Source organism: Oenanthe melanoleuca, chromosome 2, assembly GCF_029582105.1.
Source record: "Oenanthe melanoleuca isolate GR-GAL-2019-014 chromosome 2, OMel1.0, whole genome shotgun sequence".
In the NCBI taxonomy this organism is placed as follows: domain Eukaryota; kingdom Metazoa; phylum Chordata; class Aves; order Passeriformes; family Muscicapidae; genus Oenanthe; species Oenanthe melanoleuca.
In genome coordinates, this window is record NC_079335.1 from 51,859,453 (window position 1) to 51,879,905 (window position 20,453).

Here is a 20,453-nt window from a genome sequence, read left to right on the forward strand (position 1 = left end):
TTCCTACCCCTGGCTGTAGACTGAGGGCTGAGGCATAGGATAATGTTACTGCAGCTGTATTTGACCTTCCTTCTTGCAGGAGATTGGCAACTGGAGGGCCCCTCACCACACAGATCTCTGGGATGCAAGAGGGCCCTCTTTTTTTAGCTCATCATAGCACATCTTTTTGAAAGCAGCAGCTTGAGGTGTCACCCTAATTTTTTTTAAGTAGTTTTCAAGTGTGTATCAGCAAACTGGATCCTCAAGCTCAAGCTTCTTCCCCTTGTTGTCTGGTAGATGGATAACTGCAAATTATAGTCAGCTAACAATTTACTGTGTCAGGAACCAGAAGATTTCTTGTCCCAAACCACAGTCCCTTACACACAACACCCTAAAAAGGTTCCAGAAATCCGCATCTCTCAATGCTGATGCATCCAGATTCTGCCTGACCCTAACAAACACAAGTACGACATTTGAAGGGCCATGCAGCAATAAAACAGAGAAATGTTTCCAGTTTGCAAGATTCAGCCTCCACCAGGGTAAGACACAAATGCAGACAAGTGATGAGGCTATAGGATTTACATAATGTACAGTTACACTTTTAATATACATATTTGATACAAAAATTATAGCAGGAAAAGGACTCATTTGATTGTCGAATACAGTATTTTTGTACAGCATGAAACGTTCATTTCAGTTAATTATTTATCCTGTAGTAGTCATATCAGCTGTATAGGACTTCTATGGTATGTGTAAATGCAACCTGCCTTCAGACTAGCAATCAAATTAGGTCATTTGCTGGCATGAATATAGTCTGATGTTTGACTGTTCTCAGCTTTGGTATTTCAGTGACTGAATGCAGATGTCTGGCTCTTCATACTGCTTTATGCTTACTGATTAAACGCTGAGCAAAATAAAACGGTGGAGTGAGAAGCTGAACATGAGCTAGTATCAGGATCACAAGCAGAGCACCTGCTGCACAGTAGATAGTGAAGACTCTGCTCTCAAATGGAAGGAAGCATTTTTGGAGGGAGAAGTCAGTTGATGTTATGCTGCCCTGGAAAAGAAATGACTATCACTTTGCTGTGTTACAGTGGGTTCTGAATCAGGAGTGAACACCACAGCTGTCAGATCTCCTATTTCTAAATCCCTATGTTGGGTGGCAAGGGTTGGGGCCAGTTTCCTAGTACCAGTGCCTTCTCCAGGGGGCTGAAGAGTCCATACCTTGTGGTGCTGGGCACTAACTGGAATATTCACAAGGCCAACATCAGCCCAGAGGCCAATCTTCCCATCTAGCATAAACAGAGAGCTGGGCTCCTCATCAGATTTGCCTTCAAGAGAAGCCTAACTTTAGCTGCTGTAAATCCACTTGGAAGGAGCCTTTCCAGGCTAAGGTTAGGTTTTGTGAATGTGCCCCTTCCTCCTCCAAGCCCTCCTCCTTACCCAGTACATGCTGCAAAAACACATGTTGGCTAATCCAAATTAGGAATAGGAACTCCAACAACAAAGAACTTTGTTGGGCTTTGGTTTGACTTTGCAGTTTAAATTAAAGTTTACAGCATCTCAAGGCTGAGGAGTTAAAACAGTGGTGGACAGGATGCAACTTTAGTTAGCCAACCTCTTGTTTTGCAGTGAAGATGCGCTGTCTGGCGTGTGCAGACTGTGTGTGTACTTTGAAGGCAGCTACTCTCAGGAATATGGAAAAAACAGAACTACTTTCAACAACAAATACTAACAGTTGCATAAAATGAATTTAAACATACGGGATTATCTGTGTTTTAAGCAGCCTAAACTCAACAGCAGTAAAAAATACATAAAAGATTTCCCCCTCCAAGTCACAGACTACTCTGTAAACAGATTGTAGGTTTTGCTTCTTACTCCAAGTTTCTAAGAGTTCTGTTTTATTTTTGAACTGGGGAACTAATTGATTTACCTCTAAGGATATACTGAGCACTGGAACTGCCTGCACAAGCATAACCAACACACTGTATAAAATGTGAACTGGCAGTGAGGAGGCAGACTGTGGGCACGTCACGAACACTTTCACTGCATTAATGCACATGTTTGAAAACCATGATCACCGTGCAAAAGGGTTTGAGGTGGATACAGTCTTGTTTTCATAGCTGGTAAATCAGCCAAATCAAACTGGTCTTTCTACTGTTCAGTGCACAATACTGATTCTTTTTACAAGCCAATAGTTTACAGTGCACCCTCTTTCTAAGAAAATGTACCCAGATACTAATTAGGTCTTTAACAGCATTGCTTTGTACCACACAGAACATGTGGCTCCCACAGATGTACTTTATAAAGTGGATGCAGTGTACTGAGTGGGTTGGGTGGGTAGGCAGTTTTTTTTTTATTTTTCGTTTTTACAGGTAGAACCAGTTTTAAAATATAGCTGACTGCCATGTTGATTTATCTATGAAAGTTATCTGACAAAAATAAAAAAAAATTAAAACTTACCATAATGAAACTAGGATTGTTTCTATTCCTCCAACTGAATGATGGGACACTGATTTCTGGAATTTTCCCTGCATGCAGTACTTCACAAGCACTGTGAGTGTGCCCACTGAGAATCAAACGGGGCTGGAACCACCATAGCAGCTAGAACACAAAATGGTAAAGCACAAAAAATTAGGTCAAGCTAAAAATGAATTGAACTTAAACCTCCCCCCAACCTTTTTTTCCCTTTAAACAAAATGAAATTTTGGCAATTTTCTCATATTCTTCCAAAGTGTTTTCTGTAAACTTCTGTTTTCCAGTAGGAAATCTGTTGGTATCAATCACATCCATTTGGCCCTGATCCCAAGTATTGGGCTTTTTCTTGTTTTTCTTTCTTTTTTGTCATACAGATCAGAAGAAAAAAGGCAACAGCACGCTGTGGATATCACAAAGATAAAAACTTTGGGTTCAGTAAAGCAATACTATTTTCTTGTCTAAGGACAATCTTTGTACTGGCAATCTTTGAGTGAAGACATTTACGTAGAAAGAAAGAAATAATGACAATTAAGTTTTTAGGGAATACTTTACATTTTCTTGTAGTTACTAACTCAGCAAAAGTGATGCTTTCAAAATGTTGGAAAACTGTGGCTTTATACCAGGTGTTTCAATAACTTACACAGTACAGAAAGTACAGAATGTTGAAGTGGAGGTAATGGCACCACAGTAGATTGAAGAGTGCCAAGACTTAGGAGCTGTACCTGGGAAACCTGGCAGGACCAAGGCCATGATGGTGAGGATCCTCAGGGGAGCAGCTCTAACAAGCAGCCTCTCCCAGGCCTCATTAGACAGGAGCAGCTTTGCTCTGCTTGTCTCAGCCAACAGCCTTACCCCAATTTTTAACCTATTTATATCTACACATATGTCCCTCCTCTCACCCACTCACTGCCACTCAAGTTCCCAAGAAATCAAACCTTTTGTGATGCCTCTTGAGACAGCACATCATATTTTTCTTTAAAAGGGATGTTTTTCTCCTCTGGAGGAGCAGAATCTTCTCCCGTGCATTCAGCATCACTTTTCCGATAGAGAGGGTAATGCTGGGAGTAATTAAAAGCAAGGATTGCTTGTCAATGATCCAGCCTTTCTGGAACAGTAATAAATCCACAAAATCACTTCAATATGTTGCCTCACCCCACCTCTTACATACCTGTAAAAGGATGGGTTCTGAAGCTGGAAGCTTTTCCACATCACTGCATCTTCTGTTGGAATGATTCGGTTTCTGTGAACAAAATCAAGCCATAGAAGGGGTGAAGGTAATTAAGCAATAGCTAGGTTTTAAGGGTTAGGGAGGGTGGGGTCGTTGTTGGCTTTGGTTTTATGTTAAGCAATTTAGCCCAGATACTACTACCAATACTACCACTGAATGAACTCTTAAGAGTTTTACTGTGGACTGGTGAAATTCTGTACATGCTGTAAATACAGCTGTGCTCTTTCTGACTGCAGAAAGCAGCAGCAGGATCTCTGCACCAAAGGCAAAGGAGTTTGAGGGCAGCCCAAGGGAAATAGAATCTTGCAATTTTTCCACTGGGAGCTGGTTTCCTGATTGACTGCCAGCCCAGTCAGTTATGCTGATTACTGTGCATCCAGTCAGCCTATGAAAAAGGGAAGAGGAAGGAAATACAAGAAGCAGTTTGATATGATGAAAAAATACAATTAAAACACTACTAGGCTATGAGGAAAGGATTGCAGTAGAATCAGAAAAGTAAAAGAACATACTTGAAGGTTACAAAACAGAATAAAATCCATAAATATAAATGCAGGATTATGTATCTGGAGTCAAAGGGAGGGTTACAGAACTTCTGCCATTCCTCGGAACAGAGGAAATGACACTGTTGGCAGCACTGGCAAGGAAGTTGACACCATTAGTGCAAACCAACACTGTTAGTAGTTAAGTAAACATGGTTAAGAGGGATATGAGGGGGAGACAGACTTGCTAACAAGTTGCAGTGTGAATTGGAAGATGTTTTTCAAGAGAGTCTGGTTGTATCCTGACTATGCTACAGTATCAGTATTCCCATTGTGGGAGAGGAGTCACTGGCAGTAATCAGACCTTTAATAATCTCTTACCTGCTGGGAGCAATTCAGTTTGTGAGAAAGAGCCACAAGTTTTGCCTCTGAGGTACGGCAGACAGCACAGCCATCACCCTCCATGGCTACACTATTCACCAGGACAAAGCTGGAAAATACCAGGGGGTGGGCAAAGAGGAGTGGGGAGGACAGGAAGGCATTTGTTTTTATTGTTCATGCACACCTGTGGGATAAACTTCATTCTATAAAATGCAAGAGTTCCTAAGTTGGACACAACTCAACAAAGCAGCAGAATGTAGCAGCTCCTGAAATCATGTGCTATAAATCCTCCTCTGAGTATCTGTACCACAGCCATGTCTCTGCCTGGTTGGCTCCTTTATACAGTTGTTAATTAGGTTGCACAATGTACCTTATGCTTCATGCTGACACTTCATGATTTTTTCTGTTTTAATGGATACTTAAGTTGTATTCTAATGGAATGTTAGAAGTTCATCACTAAACTAAATTCTGAAGAGAAAGGAGAACTTGCTTCTCTCTCCACACAGTTTAGACCTCAGAGACAGAATCTGAGACATTGGATTTCTTCAGAACAACTGAAAAGCAGAACAGCACTGCATTTGGGTGACTGCCCTGAACAAGCTTAGTTTTGTACTTTGCAGTCGCTGCTCTAACACACAAAACAGGATTTTATTCTTAATAGAATATTTCCCTGTAAGTTTCAAATCAACTTCTTCTACCAGATTCATACCCATTTAGTCACATATTCAGCTTGAGATACATCCCCAGCTCTGTTTAAAAGACAAAAATTAGCTGAATGCCTTCACTTAAGAAATACTAGTCAACAGTAAAACAATTATTAATTATCTTTAATTATCTTTCAGCAAATTAGGCTGCTTTTATACCACAGATTTGTTGTAAAATAGTTTATTTGGGAATATTTCATTAATAGTGCAGCTCATTGCAGTTAATGGATACCAGACATACAATCTGCAACTGCATGCAAGAATTCTGCTGAATTCCTTTGTTTTATCAAAGGAGACATAGAAATGTTCCTTAATAATTACTTTTTGAACAGCTGAAATACATATCTTGAGGACCCCACATCTGCATGATAAGCACCAGCATTATACTGAGCATTCACGAAGCTCAGAGATCCTCCTACTAAAACAGACACAACCATTTGCAGACCTGTTCTGGATTTTTGATTAAACATTTATAATGTTTGCTTAATTAAGAAAACCTGTGTAAACCTATAGGTTTACATTTCTACAAGTGAGTACAACCTGAGGACACACGTGCCAAACACAGAGTGGCAATGAGCCTTCCCTTCCTGAATCTGAATCTTAAACACCTTTCCACAAACCCAGTACTGCATTCCCCCATGGGGCTCCTGCACAGTGTCTGGAGGTAACAGGGCACACAGCAGACAAGTGCAGCCACGGGGACACAGCTGTGAGAACAAACTGCACCAAGCTCTGCTCTAAGCCAAACCAGCTTGAGCATTATTACCCCACCTTGTGGAAAAACTGCAGACATGCAACTGCTGTGTTCCCAAATTACTCACTCAAGGGTTAAGTTCTGCAGACTAAAGAAGTTATTAAAATTAATGAAACTCCTAATTTGTAAACACAGAGGGGGTTGGTTCATATTTCTTTATCCTGCTATGTTTACAGCCATGCTTCATTACCAGCTGCAAGGAAGTATAAAGGCACACCAGAGAAATGGATTCTGACTTCACAGTACTTTTCCATTTAAAAGGAAATTGTTACACTTTACACAGTCTAAGTACAGCTTCCTGTCCATATCAAACTACAGGTTTGTACAAAATGTTTGGGGTTTAACACATCATAAGGTAGGTGATTTTTTTTCTAAAAAAAGGCTCTAAGTGAAGCATTCCCACATTATTTCATTAGGAAAAAAAAAATAAAAACACTTACTTTATTCCTTTCCGAGTTATCAGCTTTCCTGAAGTAAAGTTGAAAAGCTTTTCAAATCGATTTACCTTGTAAGTAGTCATTCTGTGTCACAGAGCAAAAATACAACTGAGGTGAGAAATTGCCATTGGAACTCGTCTGACACAGTTGCTTTACAGTTTGCTGACCATTCATGCAGCTTGCTGCTCCATTATCCAGCTCACACAACCATTCAGGAAATTCAGGGATGCTCTGACACCCCTTGTGTCCTCCAGTCCCTCCCATCAGTGCAAGCACCAGCAGAGTGAGGGCACTTACACTCTTCTGTGCTAATGGGAGTGCTCAGGTGCCTTTCTAAGGAGGAGGCCCAATACAAGGAAAAGCAGCTTCAAGGATTCCATGTCAGTGAAGAAGGATCAGCTCTGAACAACCCTCAGAGAAGCATAAATCTGTTTTGTGCACAGGCCTTACTCTAAATTATGACCCTTTCTAATTTGATCATGATCAAAAAGTTTCCATATAACCACAAAACATGTCCCTCAGACCCAGCACAGTTACTGTGGGCATGCTGACACATCATTCTTGGCACTTGTGTTCTCCTGCACAGGACTCACTCGTAATGGAATCCGATGTCGTGATTCCCAGCGATGACCACCAGCTCCGTAAAAACGGAATGCTTGAACATTTTCTGGAACCTCCTGACATCATCTGCCCAGGCCTGCAGGAAAAAAACAGAAGAAGAAATGAGTGCTGTTCCACAGCACTAATAGTAGTGGGTTTGCATGGCCAGGTTTTGGTACTGGGGGGCTGTAGGGGTGGCTTCTGTGGGAGCCTCCCCTGTGTCCTACAGAGCCAATGCCAGCCAGCTCCAAGATGGACCCACTGCTGGCCAAGGCTGATTGTGACTTGGGATAACAGAATAAGGAAGGTGGCAAAAAAGGAAACTCTGCAACTGCAGCCAGAGAGAGGAGTGAGAATTTGTGAGAGGAAGAGCCTTGCAGACACCAAGGTCAGTAATGAAAGAGGGTCTCTTTTGTATTTTCTCTCCCCTCCCCAGCTGAGGAGAGAAGTGACAGGGCAGCTTGCTGGGCTCCAGGCATCCAGCCAGGGTCAGCCCATCACCAGCGTGTAACACAGAAGCACAAACTCAGATATTTACATTTTGTAAGTTTTATATGAGGGGAAAAACTGTCAAGGTGCTTCCAAAAATATAGGAGAATCACAGCATTTCAACTCCTATATGAAAGACTAGAAACTTCTACCAACAGGACAACTATAGCAGTATTAAACAAAGTCTTGCATACTTAATCTTCTTCCATTTCCTCCAAGAAACTCTCATTTTTGGAAATAGGAGAGCTGATGATGTCATACCTGAGGTGAGCTCCATTTTCCTTCATCAAAAACATCTCCCAGAATAAAAACAATATCTGGCTGCAGTAACCATAAGGCAGTTTGGAAAGATCTCTCCATTTGCCATTCCCTGAAAGGAAAATACAGAACCAGTTATCACAGCCTCACCTCTGGATCCTCATCTCTGAATGCACAGACACAGCCTGGCAATGGGAATGGGAAACTGGCTCTTACATACTGAGATATGAAAATATATTATGAAATTCAAATTAAATATACTTAGCAATCAAGTGTAAGGACAATAGGTGCATCTTACCTGGTGGGTAATTCCACCATAATATAATCAGGACCAAGACATGCAAGAAGTAATACCAGCTTGTTTATTTTTTCATTACAATTCTAACGAATTGCTGTTTAATAGAACAGTGAATTATTGTCCCATTAGCTACTACTAAAAACTCTGAAAACTGAGTAGAGATTATTCCAAAAAATTAATAATTACCTTCTTAGCTTATCCAGCCAATGTCCTTTGATTTCACCAAGTAGGTGTGTATCAGCTAAAATTATGGCCTTTAGGACTGAAGCTGAAGTCTCTTTTTCACTCATGTGAGCTCCACCTTTGACATTTGGCCATCGGCATTGAAATATTACCACATAATAAATTAAAAACTCACAAAATATTAACACTGAGCTGACAAAGCACACAAGTTTCAGCAGAAAACAGAGCCTCCTCTTCAGAGGGAGATTCTTCACAGTGGTCGAGCTAGAACTCAGCATTGCAGTACCAGCATAAGACAATGGCTCGAGTTCCCTCGGATGAAAACAGCTTGGGCAACTCAAAGGATCACCTGCCTTCTGTCAGCACAAAATCCCTGTGGAGAAAATACAAAATAAAATATTCATTAAGTCAGCATTCCCTGTGGAAAGCTACCATGAAGGGCCTATAGTGTTAGCTTCTTGTCACCCTGAAAGGCTTGGGAATATGTAATTGACCTAAAACATCAAGTTCTTCTCCAGGCACACAGATGGGCAGCTGAGCACAGAACTGCACCCGCTCCCACCAGCACCAAGGAAAGCAGATTACAGCTAGCCAGGATCTTGGTGCATTATGCCTTTTTTAGAACTTTACAGTGAAAATACTATGAGTGGGGGTCAAAGGTGCAAAAAAGAAAGAAAAATCTGTTAGGATCCATGTAGAATCACTGAGGTTGGAAAAGAACCCCAAGACTGGAGTCCAAGCCTTAACCCAGTCAAGTCCACCACTAAACTATGTCCCTAGGTGCCACAGGCACAGATCTTTTAAATACCTGTAGGGATTGTGACTCCTCCACTTCCTTGGGCAGCCTGTTCCAACAAAGGACAACCCTTCCAGTGAAGAAATTTTTCCTAGTATCCAGTCTAAACCTCCACTGGCAAACTTATGGCCACTTCCTCTTGTCCCATCACTTACTTGGGAGAACAGACCAACAGCCCTAATTTCAAATAGTTGTAGAGAGCAATAAGGTCTCCCCTCAGCCTTCTTTTCTCCAGGCTAAACAACTCCCAGAGGATATCTTCTGGCACAAGTACAGAACATGCCTACACCAAATCAGTAGCAGTACCACCTTTAATATGGTTTGTTGTAATCTGCAAGAACCAAGGGCAATTCAGGATCCCAGAACAAGTTTACAGGAGGCTTCCACAAACATAGGCACAGATACACTGGTAATTAATTAAGGCTGCTTCATTTCTGACAAGAGGAAAACAAGAAACATCTAAGCCTCAGAAAAAAAAGAAACTTCACTGCAGCTGTAGAGAAATAGCTAATGATCCCAAACTGGTGAGGTAACTATTTACTGCTTTCTGCTGTCTTGGATACCCTGTAACCTAAACAGGGAATTTAACCCTCTTGATACTGGAGTATTTTCTTCTGTTTCTTCCACAGCCCTTGGCAGGAACACTTTTTCAGGGTAAGTGCCCAGAAGAAAGTGCCCAGCTGAGAGAACAGAGGCACCAGCCCTTACTCTCCAATGAAATCCCTCAGTTCCCAGGACCAGCCTCTCAAGGTCTCAGTCTGAAGAGCACTGCAGGTCTCATTCTTTAAAGGTAAACACTGTAGCATGGTCACAGTAAAGGGACTCCAGGGGACCTACACAGGTGCTGCTTCACAGGCTCAGAAACAGCTTCCAGAGAAATCCACAAAATGTAGTTCCCCACCCAACAATGGTATTGCAGTTTTGCTTTCTGCAATAGAAAAATCCTAATATAGGTCTAATATCTAGGATGTGAGCAATTACTGAACACAGTATTCAGTGATTAGCAGACCAAGTCTGAATTAGCTAGATGTGACTACAGCTGAGAATATTTGGTATCTTTGAAAATTTATACCCAAGGAAAATTGGGACAAAATTACAAAGCCACCCAAAAATAGTGTATTGTTTCTAAAATATTTGCCTGTTATATGCAGAATACAGAACAAAGTTAAATTGCTTCACTGTCCTGTGAACTAGCCCGTTTATGTCTCATGGAAAGTGAACACTGACACATGATTATTACATTATTTTTCCAACCAAACCCCCTATTTGATAATAGCCACTTATTTTCAAACACAAGGTTCCCATATCAGCACTACAAAGTACTTATTTGAGACAAAGAACCATTAGCCTGCACCATGAAACATTTCTAATATGCATGATCAAACAGCAGCATGACTAATAATTAATTGCATGGAATTCAGTTTACCTAAACTTGGTTTAGCAGGAAAAAGCCACAGGCCAAATGTCACAATTCCACAATATGTGGAACTACACATATAGACTGATTAACCTGTTTAATACTCATCTCACCTGCACTTTAACTAGCAAACAAAAATAACACCTTGCTTGTACATCTCACAGGGAGGCAAGATCAAAGCAGAGGTATCTGCTAACTGGCACAGCAACAAGGACAAAAAGACAGGCAAATTCTTATCCAAAGGATATTATTATCCACAAATTTTATATGGCTTTATCCTGCAAAGCAGGAAGTAGCATTTATTTGGAAGTAGACTTTGTTAGTCTTAATTTAAACAGAAAATGCCAGTAAATTATTTAACTTGCATTAGCCATGCCCAGAAAATTAACTAATTAATTAATTAAAATCACAGCTTCAAGACCACACCGATACTATCAAGTTAAAAAAGAAGAAATCCACACCAATAAACCAAACCTGCAATCAGTAGAAAATAAAAATATCTTCCAGGCAAAATTGCCATCTTTCAAGGGTCACAAGTAGGGACAGGCACAATCAATGCCAGAGTCGGTCACTTCCACATCCATTCCTCCTCCCGCGTTTCTGCTGCTAACTGTTACTATTTGGGGAGTTGTGCTGCAGATGTGGAAGTTGCCAGAGGTGTCCCATCTGCACCCTACACCGCCAGCATTCCTGATAGTGAAAGGAAAAGCGGAAAGGGAAATAAAGAGAAAAAAAAAAAACAACCTCATAGAAAGTCAGCGACGCAGATCGAGCTGAAAGACAGCTCCTACTATTGGCTGATAGAAATCCCTGCCCACCTCGCTCTGCCACCTGCCAGCCCACGGCTGCTCCCATCCCATCTCCCATCCCACCCCATCCCACCTCCGCTGGTGCTGCACAGCCGCTGCTGCGGAGCTGCGGCTCCGCGCGTTGCTGCCCCTCCCTCTAACACGGCTCATTAGAGTAAATCCTCATTAGAGATTTCCTCACCAGAGCTGGGAGTTATGAGAAAATACTGAAGGATTCCTCACTGTTTCTTGTTCTGCACGACATTTGAAAATCAGCCTATGGACAAGGACAATGATTGAATCATTTAACTACGGGACCAAAGTTCAAACAAGCTGAAAGTGTAACTTTACATCACAACACTGGGGGGAGAGGCTCCAGCATTCATGTTTATTTTACTTATTTGCAAATGTTACAAACATTTTTGCACTTAAAATTTTCTGTTATGCATGCTATCCTCCTTATTTTCTTCCATTAAGTTTACCAGCAATGCAGACTTGCATTGCTCCTCTTCTGTTTCCCTTTTTCACCTCTTGTTCAGAACATCATCCTGCTTTAATTTACGAATGAGCCAAGAATGAAACAAAGGAATACACTGGTCTATAGCCAGAGCAGGCACAAGGAGTTCTGGACCTTTATCACTTAGTGAATATGCAACTCTGAACATTGCACAGGTTTTGAGGCAAATGTCCTTATTAAATTACAACTGCATAAAACTGTCCTAACAAACCAAGTAGGGCACAAGTGTCTTAATCCTACTCCTAGTCCTATCCCTCAGGAGTGTCCATGTATTTTTATAAAGCTAAAGAAGCTGTATTAGGTTATAAGCAAGCTAAGTCTTTCTACCCTAAGCATTTTTCACTCAACTCCTATCAAAAATGTAGAGATTTACACCTTTCAGAAAAATATAGTTCTGTAATGTAACTATGTTAAACTTCCATGGAATGTCATTGCAAACAAGTTCAGATTCAAATATCACAAGGTTCTGCAAGCTACACCTGTAACTGGGAGTTGTCTCTTTTCATTCCCAGCTCACCCTCCCTGAAGCAACAGGACATTCCTGCCTTGTGGACTGTGACTTTCTACACTGCCCCTTTCCTTTTCAATGCTTCAAATACCAGAGTTCTTTTAGTACCTCACCCTTGAATCAAAACAGAACTTCTGATGAATTCTTCTTTTCATGATGCAAAATGCTCTGAATACACTTTGTAGTTCTGAACACTGAATCTTTCCTTCACCCACAATTTTTCACTTATTTGGATTGAAGAAAAAAATCAAAGCAGAGATTTAGCATTTTTCTTTTAAGAAACCCCTCTGCAATAATTTAATGATAGAATTAATTTCTCTTTGCATTAGCACATCCTTAGGGCTGAAATTCATGCAGACTGACAAATCTACACAGACACTTTGATTTTATGTAGCTTACAGAAAAGGATAAAATGGGAAATTCTGCAAAGTAAAATAATTTTATTGTATCCCCATAAACACCCACAATATATTCTGCAAGTGTGAAAGAGATGGATTTGAAACATAGTTGAAGTTACGCAGATCACAGTTTATTTAAAAATATATAAACAAACAAAAAAATTAAAGGTCACAAAATACAACATTTCTGAGCACTTGTCATATTGAGATCACATTTCTGAATCTATATTATCAAAATGTGGTACCATTTTAGCAATGGTAGGTTGAAATGTTGCAGTAAGTATAAAAAATATGTGGAAAGAACCTGACATTAAATTACCCAGTAGTTACAAATGTGCTGTAAAAGGCAGTCCATATATTACACTTATTTGTTTCAAGCACTTTTCATACTCATTGTTCAGTTTCATAGATTCCTGTACAGCATGTTTTAGATCTTCTACCTCTTCAAAAAAATCCTAGAAAAACCCAAAAATATTCACCTTAAACTTTTTTTCAAAGACATTCTCAGTAAGAGCTAGTCAGCAGTTCAGTTATTCCCAAGTTCAAAGATACTTTCTATATTTTTACCAGTGTATGGCTGAGTTATGCAAACACAGCTGTGGTGAGATACAGCAATCAACTACACCTTAGGTAATAATTTAATAATTTCTGCCCTGAACATACAAGCAAAGTTCAAGTTATGTTACGGAGTGTACTACAGACTAATAATAGGAAAGATTAATTTAAAAAAGGAAAAAATATTGATTTACCAGACAGCTACAAAATGACAGTCCAATATGACAAGGGAATAATGTAACATCCTGATCCTTTGTAAGTGAAGTCAAAAATTGTTGGGAAATATATGGACAGAAAGTATAATCACTCAAGACTTCATTCCACCAATCCTTGAATGTTCTATCTACCAAACTAACAATGTATTTTGCTATAGCCATCTATATTTGACATTCTCCTCCCCATTGTTCCAGCATTCTTAAAATGAACAGCTAGATACATATACAGCAACTTAAAACTACCTTAAAAAGGGACCACTGATAAAAAGCCACAACCTCAGGCTTATGTATCTCTCTCCTGCAAGATTAAGCTCTCAGCCACACAGGGATCTAGAACTCACCCTGGCTTAATATTCTGTAAATTATACATCCAATGAACTATAAACCTCTTTTACAGTTACCCCTGCAATTAATATCATAATGTTATTTAGTCTGGGAGAAAAGACTGCAAGATAAGAAAGGATATTCTCAAAAAAACAAAACAAAACATAAAAAAAAAAAAAAAAAAAAAAAATTAAACAAACAAAAAAACCAAGCAAACTTGAGGACCAAGCAAAAAGCAGCTTAAATAATTTGCTGCCGAAAATGAAACCTAATGTCAGTACATTAAACTGAGTCTTCTATAGTTAGGTAAGATCTCATCATTTTGTTACATAACTTTAAGAATTACCCAATGTTCACATTTTCACTTTTTACACCCATAGATCTAACAAGAACTTCAAAGCCTCTGCCCTCCCTAAACCTGGAGTTCTGTCAGAGGCATAACTTTGATATGTTTAAGTTAAAGAGAATATAGTTTTCCTTGGCTGGGCAGCCCTTCAGGACATGAATATTTTAAGGAGTCACTCATTTCCATCTCTCTCAGAATGCGGTACACTGGTTTTTTATACATTTTACTTTATAACAACATATGTTCAGCCTAAGGAAGTTTCAGCTCAGGCAGAAAAGTTAGATTTTCAAAAATCACCTACTATTAAGCTTGTCTTAAAATAAATTACCTTGTCTAATCCAGCTAATTCATTTTTTAGTGCTCTCTTTTCTGCAGACAACTTTCTATTTTCTTTCTTCAGCTTTTTAATCTCCTTCAACAATTGCTCTATATTCAAATGAAAAAATGCAGAGTTCAACGATTACAGTCAACCTCCCCCTCATATGAATCATATTACAGCTAAAGAGCTGCCTACCTTTTGTGATATTAGAAAATTATAGTTCAGTTTCTTAAAGTACCTTTTTCATACAGTGATTTATTCTTAAGAACTGGCCCAGCATATTCCCAGGTACTAGGGAAGATATCAGGATCTGCCATCTGGATAATCAGAATCTGCCATTTTCTTAGAATGTGGGATTACTTTACTTTGCAATCCACAAAACACATCATGTGCCTTCATTACCTTTCTCTGGCTTATGAGAGGGTCACATCAGCCCTTGCTGATAGCACATTTCCTGAAAACTATGCCTACATAATATGATCTCATCCATCTCTTTTCTATGCTTTGAAGTGGAAGAAGATCACACCTTAAATTCTGGATTTACTTATGTGAGAAATGACATACTGAAACTAGGACTGTCCAGGCTTGTCCAACATTTTAAGGCTAAAAACAGGTTATTCTGTGTCTCAGTGTCTGAAAACCAAAGACTGGTGCAGCAAACATTATTACTAAGAGATCTGCACAGATACATCTTACCAGAATAAGTACTAGCACTAAATACAGCCACACACTCCCACCTCTGATTACAATGGACCAGTTTCAGAAAAAGAGAAAACAGCAAACATTTTATCACAAACAAATGCAAGGCGGAATCCTAGATTACAAAAAGCCATTTTTACAGAACAGTTTTTCAAAAATGTAAAAAATATTTTAGATACTGCTGGTTGAAGGAGAAGAAATAGCCTGGAGTGGCCTCTAGATCAGAAATAAAATGCACTCTCTCTGCTGGGCGTACTGGAAGGAACATCATCAGAATTAACTGTACCATTACCTAAATATCTACTGCAACAGGATTCCTTCTTTGCAGAAATGTCCCTGTGAGAAGTTACTCCTCCCTCTGAGGTTTGACTTTGTTTTCCAGAAATAGCACTAGTTTTCCAAGAAACCTTTTTACATTCCAGTTGCTCAATTCTTTGCCTCTGCTCTTGAAGATTATGCTCCAGCTCATTAATTTTAATCTGTCAAAACAATTTTTTCAAATTCATAGAAAAAAACATTGTTCAAATGACCTGGAAACACATCCAAATGCAAACCTGAAGCTTTCAATTGCTGATTGAAAAACTACATTCACCCAAAATGTCTGAAAGGAGAAAAAACAAAGCATAAATGAGGAAATTAGACTGGTCAGCTGCAATGCTTGATCCATGCCTGAAGAAGCAATACCCTCTTGAAGCTTCTAGAACTGGTCCTGGCCACACAACCCTACCTTCACTCCAGTTATGATGCCAGACTCTTCACACATCAGGGCCACAGACCATGCTACCCAAAAGAATACTCTTCACCTTCATTTGGTTTGCCTTCTGCTGAATTTCTGAGAAAAATCAGCTCATGACTTGTGCAGAAAAATACCAGAGCTGGTGCAAAAGGGGTCACAAGGTGCATATACAATTGGAAGGAGGGATAGGTGGATAGTAAAGAAAAAAGCAAGGAAAGGGGAGGCAGCTTTCTGCTACAGACACACCAGGAACAGTTCAGTTTTAAAGGGAAATACAGGCTACCCTTCATTATCCCTGTCATGGGAAACTAAGTATAAAAAGAAAAGCATGGTCTCATTTCACAAATGTAAGAAATACTTTTCAGTCTCCCTAAGAGTTTATATTTGGCTGTTTGATATCAGCTCCTACAAATTCTACTTACAGTGAGATTTTTAATTGCTTCACTTTGCTCCTTGTTTATTTTGGTTTCTTTAACATAACGTTTCTGTAGCTCACTATACATCTGAAGTAGTCTAAAACAGAAGAAATGCATAAATTGCTGTAAAACATGAAAGAGAACAAAATTTGGCATCATTTATAGTAAAAGTATTAGGGATGCCCCACAGAGATCACTTGGGCTGCAGCTGTGCTGCAGAGACTCATAATAGAAATATTCAAGATGGCAGTGAATGAAATGTGACTGTCAACACAGAATGAGAAAGAAAATAACAGCAAAGCAAGTTAAAAGAATGGTCTGTGTGGATGGCAAAGAATCCTTTTTACTCAGCCAGGCTGAGGACCTGGTTTTGTCCAGCACACAAGGCCACACTGATTAAACCTCAGTGCAAATCACTCTTTGAGGGAAGACAGAAGCAACAGGAGGCTGGCAGTGACTTTGAAGCATGTCACACACATCACTCCTCTCCCCATCAGCACAACTGGAATAGCAAAGGGCACTCCTAAAGGACTTTAAAAAGTTTGTCCAGAACCAATCAAGAACCCATGATGAGGACACATGAGGCAGTTCCCAGCTCTCTGTGTTGCACAAAACATCTCAGTACTTCCAAGTGTGTGGGTGTGAGGATATGAGTGAATGAAATCTGTGTGAAAATGAGTGGGTAAAATAAATGTCAAATAAACAGATTAGGGCTGTTAGTTTTCCCTCTGATATTGTTTTGCATCAAGTTCTGCTGTACTAACTTCCTACCATATTTCATAGAATTCAGCCAACATACACGAGGCCCACAGTTTAACTGATGGACATGAGCAGACCTTTTTCCTATTTTTTTAGGAGTTACAATAAGAGCTGCCACTCATAATAAGTCATGACTGCACACCACAGGCAGGATGAGCAATCTGTAGCACAGCACAACTTTGTGAAAGAACACACAAAAGATGCTAGGGAAAAAAAAAAAAAAGGCTAGGTCTATGTGCAATCTAACACAAGGCAGGTACAGCACTCAATTCAAAGACTAACTTGTACTTCTTCTACATGAGCACCTAACCAGGAACTCAATATGAACCCAGAGCCAGTCACCCAGCCTTCCTATGTAGTTGCATAGCTTGCAAAGAGAGTCTGGCACACTGTAAAGATTTTTTTTTAAAAGAAAATGTGTCTTCTACAGCCACCTAAAGCAAGCACTAAAAAAAGAGCACTTGGCCAAAGAGCAACAGAGATCTGTGTAAGATTCACCTTTATGTAAGTGGACAAAAAGCAGCCTTTGAAGGGATGAGCAGCCTAAAATTTTACAATTTTACAATCAAGTCATAGAGGGACAAAGCAATATTTTACATAGCTTGCCTAGTTGTTAAAATGCTTCAGTATATTTTTTCCTAAAGACAAAATTGTAGCTTTTGCAACAGAAAAGCAGTTACAAGAGTTTAATTCTATCACTTATTGGCAAACTACAGTAAGTAGCGGCTCAACTCTAAAATTATCAGGCTGAAAAGTAGAACTGGTTCTCTAGTTCATTTTGAAAACAGTACCAGCCTATAAATTTTATATGCATATAACACTGAGCAATATAAAATGAGCTGAGAAAGGTTCCACAAAATAGAAGAAGAAACCACAAAATTCCAAGTTAAAAAATCTACAATGAAGACCATATGTGTGAGCAGACACATGAAGAAGGTTCCTAGCTCATTGGATTTTTCTCAATGAACCATTTGAGAAAGAAATTCATTTTGTTCTTTGCTCAGCACTATTTTCAAGTTTAATCCAATTTTGTAGTTATTTTTAAAATGTAAATGATTTCCCGTTGTTTCAAAGGCTGAAAGCCACTTGCATAACAGCTTAAAAAAAATCGACTGACTTAACCATGAACATTTTCTACACTACAGAGAATAATTCTGTCAAGAAGCAGCTTCCAAGAACTCACCTGACACTGTCACTCTCTAGAACCAGATCCTTGCTGCCTCCACCCTTATGCCATAAATGGGTTTCTGTTTGAACCTGAACACTTAATTGAAACAAACACAACACCTTCATAAAATCATATTTCACAAATTTAATTGGATTAAACAAAGCAACTGAAAAAGGCCAAGTTACTTTTCAGTTTGATTTTATGGTAGAGGTTTCTAGGCAGGACCTTAAACACACCAAAACTTAAGCCTTGGAAGATTTTTGTGAACTAGTATGTAAATCCTTCCAGGACATTCTCCAATCCACTACAGCACTACAGTTTTTCAAGTCCTTAGGTTCTAAATCTTTTAAAGAGCATTGGTGCTACACAACTTACCTTTATCTTACTATTTTTTGGTGGAAAAATAGTGTAAAAGCCTTTGCAGTTTGACAGAGAGAGCACATTGGCTAAGCACGAGTATTACATTTTGATATTAAAACTGCTTCTTTCACTACAATAAATTTTGTACAAGATGCCCCAGATGTCCTTTGTTCCTCTACAGCCCTCCAGCATTTTCCACCCCACCATCCTGTTCAGAGATGGCTCCTTAAAATACACAGACCAGATAATACCTAGCTGAACTTAAGGACATGAAAATAAAAATGCTGCACTTCTTTTGATGGAAAAGAGAAAGGTTTGACAATTCTTACTCTCTGCTTGAGCCACAGGCATGCGTGAACTGCTGCAGATGCAGTTGTTCTTCGATCTGGCCCAGATTCTTTTCTAGCTCCTTATTTTTTAGGTGTAGTTTTTTCACCTTCTTGACTAACTGCTCATTTTCATCAGTGAGCTGAAAAGGAAGAGAATTGAAAAACGAAAAATCAAGGAATACTTTCAAATCAAATGTTGATGAAGCTGATAATGTGTCAAATTAAAACCCTCTCCCAAAAACTTTACTACATTTTTCCTAAACCATGGAAGCATCTAAAAGGAAAATGACAGAAATAACAACTGGCATCAAATTCTATGAATAGTTGACCACAAAAAAGGTTCTTTAACAGGATCTATTAAAGGTGTCTAATATAACTTCACAATTCATTAAGGAACGTTGCAAATTGGTTTTGCATTAAAATTAATCACAGAAGGACAAAGCATGCAAGTTATACTCCTAAACTACAAACATCAGCTCTGCAACTAAACTGGTGTTTATTTTTGATTTAACCTCACCAGAGGCAAAAAGATAGCCACACTGGCTGAACTTCTTGCATGCATGTCTGCTGGATCTTGCCCAGCAGTATGCACTAATTTTTGTATCACATATATATTATATACATTGCATATTATAGTAATATGAGGCAATATATAGTATACATATTTGACATATATCATAGACAAAGCTATATATAAGGCAATATATTATATAGATAATACCTATAACTATATATTTATATTATATATATAACATATATAACTACATAGTGTATGCATATATATAACGAATTTAAGTGTGTGTGTATGTGTATGTGTTATGTACGTACATATATACATATATATATATATATATACACCTATACATATATATATATGTATGTATGTATGTATGTACCTATGTATATTGCCTTATCCTCGAGGGAATTGAGTACAACCGATGCCCTGGGCAGCACCAGGCCCCGCGTCGCGCTCTCGGCCCGAGCTCGGCCAGAAGCCAAACCCGGCCCAGCCGAGCCTCCCGCGCCCTCCGGGGCGCTCCTGGGCCGGGGCTCCCGGGAGCCACGGCCGCACTCACTTGCAGGCACCTGTGTACGGCGGGCAGGGCCATGGCGAGCGCCGGGGCAGCGGGCGTGACAAGGCGGGACTGAAACCGGGATAAACCGGGATGGGCGCCGGGGTAGGCCGCGCTCGGTGACGTCACAGCCGAGCGCCCGCGCGCGCTCCGTGTGCGCCGCCGCCGTGCCTGCGGCCCGGGAGCGGAGCTGCTCCCTCAGCCGGGGCCGCCAGCCAGGAAACACCACAGGCCCTCTTCAGCTGTCATTAGTGTTATTCGCACGATCAGTTGGTGTGTGTGATTCTCAGGGTGTCCTGCGCAGGGACAGGAGGTGGGCTCGATGATCCTGCTGGGTCCCTTCCATCTCAGTATATTCTGTGATTCTGTGAGTAACAGGCACCGACAGGGGGAGATTGAGAACTGCCGGCCGCGGATTCACGGATACACCAACACACGGCCGGTGAGGGATCTCTGCAGAAG

At 39.9% G+C, this 20,453-nt stretch overlaps 2 protein-coding genes across 4 annotated transcripts; both read right to left on the minus strand.

Moving 5' to 3' along the window:
* Nucleotides 1-562: 562 nt before the first annotated feature.
* Nucleotides 563-19,966, minus strand: MPPE1 (metallophosphoesterase 1). 3 transcript variants are annotated; one of them, XM_056483351.1, is made up of 11 exons: nt 19,815-19,966; nt 18,919-19,058; nt 8,272-8,641; nt 7,791-7,899; nt 7,034-7,137; nt 6,444-6,524; nt 4,546-4,654; nt 3,626-3,697; nt 3,393-3,515; nt 2,443-2,583; nt 563-1,036 (listed from the first exon to the last, which is right to left on the minus strand). In XM_056483351.1, the coding sequence occupies exons 3-11, from the start codon at nt 8,544-8,546 to the stop codon at nt 854-856; spliced, it is 1,197 nt and encodes a 398-aa protein (XP_056339326.1). In that variant the 5' UTR covers nt 8,547-8,641; nt 18,919-19,058; nt 19,815-19,966; the 3' UTR covers nt 563-853. The 3 variants fall into 3 exon arrangements, with proteins under 3 accessions (XP_056339326.1, XP_056339328.1, XP_056339327.1); XM_056483353.1 differs by lacking the exons at nt 18,919-19,058; nt 19,815-19,966 and adding an exon at nt 11,472-11,487; XM_056483352.1 differs by lacking the exons at nt 18,919-19,058; nt 19,815-19,966 and adding an exon at nt 10,943-11,194.
* LOC130249035 (centrosomal protein of 290 kDa-like) lies at nt 12,818-18,238 on the minus strand. The gene is made up of 4 exons (XM_056483355.1): nt 16,309-18,238; nt 15,443-15,629; nt 14,461-14,558; nt 12,818-13,147 (listed from the first exon to the last, which is right to left on the minus strand). Exons 1-4 carry the CDS (start codon nt 16,459-16,461, stop codon nt 13,019-13,021), a joined length of 567 nt encoding a protein of 188 aa, XP_056339330.1. The 5' UTR covers nt 16,462-18,238; the 3' UTR covers nt 12,818-13,018.
* Nucleotides 19,967-20,453: the final 487 nt, after the last annotated feature.